This window comes from Hemiscyllium ocellatum, chromosome 14 (assembly GCF_020745735.1).
Source record: "Hemiscyllium ocellatum isolate sHemOce1 chromosome 14, sHemOce1.pat.X.cur, whole genome shotgun sequence".
In the NCBI taxonomy this organism is placed as follows: Eukaryota; Metazoa; Chordata; class Chondrichthyes; order Orectolobiformes; family Hemiscylliidae; genus Hemiscyllium; species Hemiscyllium ocellatum.
Window position 1 is genome coordinate 61456929 of NC_083414.1, and position 10313 is coordinate 61467241.

The window sequence follows — 10313 nt, forward strand, 5'->3', positions numbered from 1 at the left end:
CATTTGTGAAGGCAGTGTTATTTAAAATTGGACTAGCGAGAGTGAATTGTATTGTAAGTTAGCGTAAAGAAAACAGATACCCTAAAGCTAGGTGCTCCATTCCAATTAGACTTTGTTTCCTCTTCAAAAGTTCCTTTTTAAAAAAAAAACATTACCGTGGAACACTATTTTGAACAGCAGATTCAAACAGCCAAGTCCAGCTCCTAACCAAAATTCTCCAGAGGCTAGAGATTACAATGCAGTTTATAGTATAGCATTGAATAATGTCCTAGCTCCCTTAAATATATACTGCTAAACTTTTAAATCCATTGTTATATTTAAAAATGGAAAAGCGGTTTACTCAAATTATGTCAGTTGGCTTTTCACAGTACATGATTATGTAATTAAACAGAATGTGACTTCAGATGTATTAAACATTTTTCAGCTGTTTTTTAAGTATATTAGTTATTTGCCTGTTTGCTTAACGATGTACCGGTTCAGAATATATTAGAAACATTGCTAAATGGACAAACATGTTTGCTGCAATTTTTTTACTAGCTCTTTGATTAATTGAGCAAACATAAGCTCTCACAACATCTTAATTGTACATACACAATTCCACAGGAAAAATATTTTATTAATCATTTTTTAAACGAATAGTAACATTTATGTATAAACAAAATATGTACAATACAATATTCCATCTGCTGTAAGTTTCCAAAAATAGTCTGTTTACCTCTCCCTATACAAAACTAATCTTCATTTTTTTTTTCAAAACATTACATTCAACCTTCTCATATTTTCTGCATTCCAGTATTTACACAAATAGAAGGGTTAATCAGCAGACCTATACCAGATGTCAGAACCCGAAAGGCAACATCTTTTACAAATGGCAAAAAGAAAGTTCATCATTTTTAAATCACAAGTTTTTGAAGCATTGTGCGTTAAAGAGGCTATCCAGTAGTGACTTTGGCATTCTCTAAACCTTGACCTGTCCACCATTCTCACTGAACACAAACATTTACCGTAAATTCTCATTTCCCTCAAAAGTGGCATGCTGACATATTTAAAGTAGCATTTCATACATCACTCGCTCATACACATGGTCACCATTACCACTCAACATCCTCTTTAAGAGCCTGTAAGGAAAGTTACTATTGACTTATCAATCCTGCAAAACACAGGTATATACAGAAGCAGTTACATTTAATATTTGGTGCTTTTAGACTGGGTGGGGTCTTTTAGCAGCATATCAGTGCTATAGGAAGGGCACAAGTCAGTTCCTTGGCTATTATTACAGCAGAAAGCTTAAGCAGCATCTATAATTTCACCATTTACATTCATTTCACAGACAGTGCATTTACACTTCTGAAACTATATGAAAACTTTGGAGATTTTTTAGCTGGAAAATATGAACGGTTAAGATAAAATGCTCTTTAAAAAAAAAATCCATTGCACTTTAAGCCATTTTATGCAAAGGCTTCACATCTGAAACAATCTGCTGTCCTTTCCTACAACCGTGAATGATTATGGTCTCGACAGCCATTTCAAACTGTTTACACAAGCTTAGGGTACAACTGTTGGAAAATGGCATCAATTCTAACTGTAAACACTAGCAATCCTGGGAGTATGCCATTTCCAAACTAGTTTTAAATTGAGATTTTGTTTTCATGTAAACACTCAAGATCAAAGATCCTCTTAGGAAAATAAATCAATCAATCAGTCTTTGGTTTCCACACTCAAGGGTGGGACTTGTTTCAGGGCTTGGATCAGAGCAGATGTGTCCATTGTGGGGGATCCACAGACCGGTGAAGTTCCCCTATGAGGGATTAAGAGAGGGGAGAGTTTATCTGGGCTCATCAGCCCAGTCAGTGCAGCTGATGTCGGTATCCCAGGGTACAAGACTGGCATTGAAGTTGGGTACCAACATTTCTCCAGCATGGGCATGTATGCAGCAGCTGCAGATGGAGGCAGCAGGTAGAAAGGCACACACAGAGGAGGTGCGTGATGCCCTAGGAAGCTGCCCACAGCCAGGTCTCCATTAGCGATCTGGACATCTTCCTCAGACAGCTCCATTCGAGCTTTCTTGACTGGGGGCTCCTCATATTCTTGTTTAATGGAGATGATTCTTTCTGCCAAAGGGTGTTTCAGCTCATTCTCTCTCCTGGGGCTCTCCAGGTCACGCTTGGAGTCACTTTTGTCAGGCTCTCCACCATAGCCACTGTCGGTGTCGGTATCGCTGCCACTCTGCTCACCACTGGCTGGACAAGTCCTCTGGATTACAGGCACACAGTTTTTGCCAGGTCCTTCAGCCTCACTCAAGGGCTTGGACCTGAAGTCTCCTTCTGGGAAGCGTGTCGAGGTCTGCCCTATCCCGTTAATGCATCCCCCAGTGTGGATGTCTGCTCCCATCTTCTGAAGATGATTGATCAAGTGCGCGGGCTTCAACTCTCTCAGGTTTTCATGTTTTGCCAGGAATTGCAGCACCTCTTTGGCACACAGCTGGAAGCCAGACTGAAATATTTCATGACTTGACTCAGATGCCTTAGCTGTTTGTTCACCTGAGAAGCAAAGAAATCTGCATTAAACCAGGTGACCTACATAAAGTCCTTCCCTTAGAAATAAAAAGTCTAAACTCCAATTGCATTTCAGGGTTTTTGCAGAATTTTTCAGTGTCAATCCTCTCTCAGTGTTTGCATTCCAGGTCTGTTTAGAATTCAATTTGGAGAATGCAATGGCTTCCATTTTTAGCTTGCTCACCAGAGTTTGCAACTGGCAGCCAGTTTGGATTCTGGTACCGTGCACGTTAAAAGTTCCCGTCGAGCTTTATTAATAGAAGCAGATTTCTTAAACAGTCCAAAAGCTTTAAAATAGCATGTTTGGGAATACTCAATGTCTGGACAGTTGAGAAAAAAAAAGTAAAATCAGCAGCATTTCTACCACCATTTTGGACTATACCAACCTTATCACTATGACAACAAGGTTTAAAATTAAAGATTTGGAACCAAGAGGAGACGAGAATTTAACATGTCACAAATATGTTAATGTCATTGGACAATTTTTCATAACATTAAAATGAAACCGAAAAGGCATAAATAAACTCAAACATCTTGCTTTTCACTTAATTTTTAAGAGGAACTAATAATGAATAGATTATGGTGCATTCGGAGGCTGAACTTACCGACTTGCAAACCATTCTGAAGGGCTAATATTTTCTGTTGTTGCTGTTCAATGAGGCCAGTTAATGCCTTCACGTGTTTCAAGGTAAGCTCAAGTACCACAGCCTTTTCCAAGTGTCCCAAAGTCTGAAATGAAGATGTGTGCATTATTAACAAGAGCGTTCACTTACAGGGGTAAATGACGTGGCATCCCACAAAAACACATTCACAAACAGACTGGGGATATGCCTATTTATTCCACACAAGATCAACTTGCACCTTCCATTTTCAGTTACAGAAATACACAAATTAAAAAAAGGTGTTTGCAACTCTTGAGAAGCCCGGTAACTCAACTCACCGCATGATAACCATAAAAAACCTAATGATGTAACTCTATATAATAATTAACCATAAAAACTCCAATAACTAACTGAATTGTAACCAACCATAAAAATGCCAACTGGACAATTAATATCTAATCATTAAAAATCTCAACCCATGATGATTTTAATTCTTAAATGTACAGTATCCGTGGGAGCTGGCTGAACAGCACATTGGTCACCTCACCTATTTGGAAATATTTCCTGCAACCATTTTACTGGAATCAATTTTCAGGTGCTCCAAAGGAGCAGCACTGCAGAAACTAACTAGGAAATCCCAAGCGTGTATGTCATGCAAAAAAAATCATATTCGCTGCACCAACCCATCCCCGCCCCCAAATTTAATCGATTTAAGATTCTAATTTCCCTGTCTTTTTTATTCAAAGCAAATTTTGAACTTTCCCCCTTGTCAAACGCGTTTGGATCTTCGATTTTACTCGAAAGCAAAACAGATAGAGATAATGCAGGTTTACATAAATAACCCACCCCATTGAATAGACGGCGTTTTTATTGCTTATGAACCAGTTATGTCAAAGCACATTTAATTAGCTTCTCTTACCGTTAGTTTGAGATGTTCAGGCAGCATGTCCTTTAACTGTGCAATGCATTCATTAATCCTATCACGTCTTTTCTTTTCGATCAGGCGGTGTGGTAATTTATACGTTTCCTGAGATTTTAAAAACAAGAGTGGATTAGGAATTACCATGAGTGCGCGTAACTTAACAAGGGTCGATTTGCAATGCCGCAATTAAAAACTCCATCCAGATATAAACCCAAGTCTATCACTGCCCATATACAGAAGATAAAGGGGCACGGTACCTTGCTGTCGTCACCTCTCTTTAATCCCCTCTTGGCTTTATAAACAAACATGTGAGAGAATTCCATTCTGAGGGGAGAAAAAAAAGATTAAAACTCAGGCGGTAAATTTTCACATCTCAAAATTAAAGAACACATTCAGTTCACGATGGAACAGAACAGACACAATTACATTTCAGAGGCATACCCTTGCATCTCGCTATTTTCAAAAGTTGGGATTTTCGGCAGGCAAGGAGGTGGCTGACCAGCGGTGATCCTGTCCATTTCAGTAATATCGCTGCTTTGTATAGTGACTGCCGGCTGACTGGGGGCTTTCCTTTTCTGTCTGCCCAGGTCTCTCTCTCTTTCACTGTGTGTGCTGCTGACTGTGATCAGCCGGAGTTTACTGCACCACAGTAGCCTGCCTTTAATGAACGTGTGGGTGTTCAGGGCTACGTGTTCAACCGTGTGACTCCAGGCACGTCTTTCCTCTTACAGTAAAAAAAAGCTCAAGTCACATGAGACTCACGTGTACAGGAGGCCGCTCGCATCCCTATAATCTGTCTCTTCAAAACAAGACGGGGTGGGAACGACATCAGATTTAACATTGTTCTTGGTGAAAAGAAAATAAACAACTAGGACGATTCGTCAGTCCGTGGGACTGGAATGTTTATGTTTTGAAATGCATGTATCAACATTTCGCAGAGCCCCCAGAATGCGATGCCAGGAAGTGATTGATTATCAATCGGTCACTGATGTTTCCACATGTGGGTTTCTGGTCAGTACTGTGAATCGTGCAGCTTTCTGGGTATTGTCGTAAAGTCAACGCATTTTTATTTTTCAGGTCACGGTTCCCACGGAAGATGTGAAATGAAGCAAAACTGTAATTAATTCCCCCCTCCGCCATAATATAGCTCATGAAATGTTGCAGGGAGGATGGGTTAAAAAATGTGTGAAACGGTTGCATTGTGCATTTTTTTAAAGCTGAAAATTGCAACCATCAATGAAACCACTGAGTGAGATTGGAAATCCGATATACAGATTGCCCCTTTCTATCTATATCGCGTCTGCAGTGATAAATATTGTCTCAGCCTTCAATCCAGTTCAAAGCTGTGGGTGGGGGGAAGGGGGAGGGATATGTCCCACCGGACCTTGCAATATACATGCACTAGGATCATTGCACAGCGCCCGACGCTGCCTACTGTTTGTAGATATCCTGGGCAAACAACCTTGGCTGCAGGTTGTGATCAACTTGACAACCTCTGCGCCGCGGGGAACGTGAGCTCGCAGCGTCAACGTGAAGCCCTTCTCAGCGCGGAGTCAGCTGTGACTATTACAGAAACAATACGGTCTGGGTCGCGGTGGCTATTCACGGCTTATCCATGGGGCGGGGATTAATAAACAGGTCAACCATCAATTATTATTGGAATTTGAGAGCCCATTCCCTCCTAGCTGGGGAAAAATAATAATCTTAATGCCCCTCTTTGATTGAAATTACCCCCACCCGCCTTGCTTCTGGCTGATTGTTATGGTTGGCTGAGTGCAGATTAAAGTGTACGGCTGTGTTTTCTCTCTCGTGAGGCTGTTCGCTACCTGCACCTTGTCTGCTGACATTTGGCCCCGCCTTAAATGCACCGTGCGGGGTAACGTGAGGTCCCTTTGGCAGAGCGCTGGCGAGGACCACACAGGCAGAGGCTGGGTTTTTTTTACACACACAGTCTGTGACCATGGGGAGAGGAACGTGACAGCAGATAGACTGAACACACCAGTCACAGGGACACCAGCACCAACAGCAGCAGCCTCAATCCCTACCCTAAACGACAATATCGAGGAATGAAAAGGGGGAGGAGAGACGACTTGGGGTCGTGCCCTTTCGTTTCCCGATGTTACTATTACCCTCGTTACATTCGTGATTTATTTACATATATATATTTTTAAAAACACCGTCCAAAATGAACCCACTCTCCAAGTTAATAGTGGGCGCAGGATATCCTTTTAGGAAGGATTAAATTATTGAAAGGTGGTTTTGAGATTTTCAATTCTACTTTATGTTAAACATCTCAGAGGATCCAGTTGAAGGAACGCGCAACGGTGTTTTTCTTCCTCTCTCTTATTAAATTAAGGGTCAGCGTTTTCGAAGCATTACAGTAGACGTTCAGCCCTTTTCGGCTCAACTCAGTCTCAGGTTCCCATAGCGGCGGGGGGGGGTTATCTGCAGTTGAATTCACGTGGAAACGCACGTCCCCTGACTGCGAAGGTGAGACAGGGGCTGACCCAGGAACCAGACAGGCGAAGTGCCCCACACACCCCTCCCGTGCACCACATCCCCAGCAAGAGCCCACGGCAGCAGACTTTTCCGGCCTCCGCAATTTCGGGCGGTAGCTCTTTGCGTAACGAATGTGACCTCCTCCGAGTTGGATACGAAGCAGCAATCACCAGCTCGACTCGCCAACTCAAATTGGACGGGTTCCTGAAAGTTCCTTCACATGACGTGTTGCCTCACCCAGTCGAATAGCCTCAACGCTTTTTAAACTATTCATATATAAAAATGTATAATCATTGTTCTAAGCACATGCTTTAATAAAAATAAACATGTTGTGCACTCATGTTGCTTGTAACCATGTTCAGGACCATCAAGCTTCACTTCTTGGGGTGGGGGTGAGTAGGAATAGCCGAGGGATAGTTGGATCCTAAGTGTACATGTCAGGCAGAGGCCATTCAGCCCATCCCAAAATCCTCTTGATTTTCCTCTTCGTTGCATCCAAATTAATCTAAAATCTGCTTACTTCCCTCCCCATTTCGTTGCAAAAGTAAAAATCATATTTTATTTAGAAAAGGAGTCTGCAAAGAGAAGAAACACTTTAACGCTAAAAAAAACACACACTGCAACCGTGTGTGTGTGTTATCTTTTGTGTATTCGTCAGGACGCGGGGAAGGTAATGTTACAGTGTTGCTTAATCCACATTGTCTCGTCCCCTGTTACACCTTGTGCCTGTTAAAAGGTTCACTCGCCCCCAAAACGTATTTTACCAAACCACTTATCTTTGCACAAGGTTAAACTTGATTTGTAGTGACGGGTACTTTTTTCTCTCTCTCTCTCTGTGCGTTGAACTCAATGGACAAGACTGTCTCGGGGATTTCCAACAACTGTAAACGTGTCAGTGGCCACACTGAATAAAAAACAACTATTCATTCCCAGGCTCGATGGGCCAAGACGCTCACTTGATTTCTCTGGCTTGATGGTTGCCAGCTCTTCCCCTCTACAGCTTATGTCATTTTTCCAAATCAGATTCCGCCCCACCCCCACCTCAATGATCTGCCCAAACTCAAACGTTATCAGGGGCTTCACTTTCCTCTTTGTTCCCCAGGGCATCTTCAACGTCCACACTTGGATGGGTTCGCTCCAGTAGCTTAGCATGGCTCTTGCAGGACAGTGGTAGTGTACCTACCTCTGGGCCAGAGAGTCTGGGTTCAAGTTCCACACCTACCCCAGCCCTTATCACAGTGTGCCTGAGCAGGTTGATCAAAAACATCTCCCCCCTTCCATGCTGAGCTTTGTAAGCAACACCTGGATTGTGTGTGTGTGTGTGGGGGGGGGGGGGGGCGAAGGAGTTTGCAGATTCACCCCATTTCCCAACGCAATGCAACAAGTCATAGAGATGTACAGCATGGAAACACACCCTTCCGTCCATGCCGACCAGAGATCCCAATCCAATCTAGTCCCAACTGCCAGCACCCAGCCCATTTCCATCCAAACTCTTCCTATTCATATACCCATCCAAATGCCTCTTAAATGTTGCAATTGTACCAGTCTTCACCACTTCCTCTGACAGCTCATTCCATACACATGCCACCAGTTGCATGAAAAAGTTGCTCCTTAGGTCTCTTTTATATCTTTCCCCTCTCACCCGAAACCTATGCCCTCTAGTTCTGGACTCCCTGACCCCAGGAAAAAGACTTTGCTTATTTACCCTATCCATGCCCCTCATAATTTTGTAAACCTCCAGAAGGTCACCTCTCAGCCTCCAACACTCCAGGGAAAACAGCCCCCCAGCTTGTTCAGCCTCCGAGTCCTGCTTGGGCTTTCATTGCAATGCACCCAACAGGTCCCCAAACATTGCAAGAAATTAAAAGCTCCTTTCTACTGAACAGAGCTTGAAACATGGAAATGAGGTGTCCCTGTTTCTGGCAAGGTAGCTGGGAACTGGACATACGCAGGACGTAGAACATCCGAGACCAGTGTGGAGGTGTCAGGGCTCTCAGGATAAAGCACATTGTCACCACGTGAGTCATATTTCTGATCTCCATGGCAGGTGCACACTAATATCAATTATTGCTGTTACTTATTAACTCCTATATATATTTCCTTTCTTTCAAAAAAAATTACATCCTTTGGTAAACAACACACATGGTTCCCACCCTGTAAATCTACCTTTTGTTCTGAGTAGAGAAACTTCCAATTAGGTGGCCCCACTCACCACTGTTGGCTGACTCAAGTTACTTTACAACCTATGGGATATGCTTGAAATATACATAAACACTGAGCTACAAAGCCACATTTTGGATGTTGGGAAGCCTGGGGTGAGTTATTCCCCATAGCTCTAGTCAGCTCCAACACCACTCAAAGAAGCTTAAAGCCAAGGTGGCCCACTTGATTGGCAGACGACCATAACCATTCACTCCCTCCACCATAGACTCCATCGGAGCAGCACTGCGAACAAAGCTAGACTGAAGTAATTACCTAAAGGAGCACTTTTAGTTTTGGTCAGCCCCTCTGAAACAGCAGCTTTCACCTAGAACAACAAAAGACCTGGCAAGACAGCAGCTCCACGTTCCCCTGGATGACTTGCAAGTATAATTCTCTTCCTTCATTGACAGGGCTCAAAACCTGAAACTCCCTCCCCAATCATATTGTTACTGCAGCTTAAGTTTAAAACCACATTTTGAAGGACAGACAATAAATCCCATCCTTGTCATTGATACGCAAACATCAAACAAATGATTGAAAAAAATCACTTTGTTTGATGATATTCCCAATAGCAAATTCTCCCTTTAATTTATAGCATTCCCTTTCCCCATTCCTATACTGAACATTCTGGCTCCTTGCCCAGTTGCACTTCTAAATGGCACTGAGTCCACCCCTGTGCCTCAGGAAACTGGTTAGTTATTCTAGTGCAAGTGTGCGTGAGTGTACCATTTCACTTGAGGGCCGAAAAGCAAGAGGCCTACTGACCTGTATTTCTCAAGCTATGCCGACATGAGAGACACCAACATGGTCTGTTTCAGATCTTATTTATCTCAGTGAGATATCAGAAGAATAGGTTCAAGTCCTGCTCCAAGCATTTGTATATGAAATGGACACTCGTGCTCCGTTACAACAGCAAGAAAGTGCTGCGGTGTCATGTAATTTTTTTTTGATGTAACATGAAACCAATCTGCCCTCTCAGATACATATAAATGGGAAAGTTCTCCCAGGTGCTGGCTGACATTTATTCCTCAACCACATGACACAGGTTGTCCATCCACTACCACATTGGTAGGAGATTGGAGGACCCTACCCTATCTGCCTGTAAACATGATTTGGAGATGCCGGTGTTGAACTGGGGTGTACAAAGTTAAAAATCGCACAACACCAGGTTATAGTCCAACAGGTTTAATTGGAAGCACACTAGCTTTCAGAGCGACGCTCAGAGTGTTGCACCGAAAGCTAGTGTACTTCCAATTAAACCTGTTGGACTATAACCTGGTGTTGTGAGATTTTTAACTTTGCCTGTAAACACTTTGGGAGAACCTGTTTCAGGTGCAAGGTGCTTCATAAATGCCTATATTGACGGCTGCAGTATTCTGCTTTTTAGTGCAAAACAGACCTATTCAGAGTACTAGCAGTCTTTCAATACTGGCCAGTACTCTTTTCTCAAACTATTGAGAATCCCTGATATTACCCTTAATGAAATATTCCTCAGAGATTGTAGCTAGTCATTCAGGAGAAGGGGTTGGGAAA

The 10313-nt window shown here is 42.7% G+C and overlaps 1 protein-coding gene across 1 annotated transcript; it reads right to left on the reverse strand.

Annotated features, from left to right (window-relative positions):
* Nucleotides 1–647: 647 nt before the first annotated feature.
* Nucleotides 648–4985, reverse strand: bhlhe40 (basic helix-loop-helix family, member e40). Its single transcript, XM_060835227.1, has 5 exons — nt 4521–4985; nt 4337–4403; nt 4077–4184; nt 3161–3284; nt 648–2540 (listed from the first exon to the last, which is right to left on the reverse strand). Exons 1-5 carry the CDS (start codon nt 4595–4597, stop codon nt 1699–1701), a joined length of 1218 nt encoding a protein of 405 aa, XP_060691210.1. The 5' UTR covers nt 4598–4985; the 3' UTR covers nt 648–1698.
* Nucleotides 4986–10313: the final 5328 nt, after the last annotated feature.

Coding starts and splice junctions, on each gene's coding strand:
- bhlhe40 (XM_060835227.1), bottom strand. CDS start 4,597: ATGGACAGGATCACCGCTGGTCAGCCACCTCCTTGCCTGCCGAAAATC. Junction 4,404..4,520: donor GAAAATAGCGAGATGCAAGG/GTATGCCTCTGA, acceptor TTCTCCCCTCAG/AATGGAATTCTCTCACATGT. Junction 3,285..4,076: donor CTGAACATCTCAAACTAACG/GTAAGAGAAGCT, acceptor TCTTCATTTCAG/ACTTTGGGACACTTGGAAAA.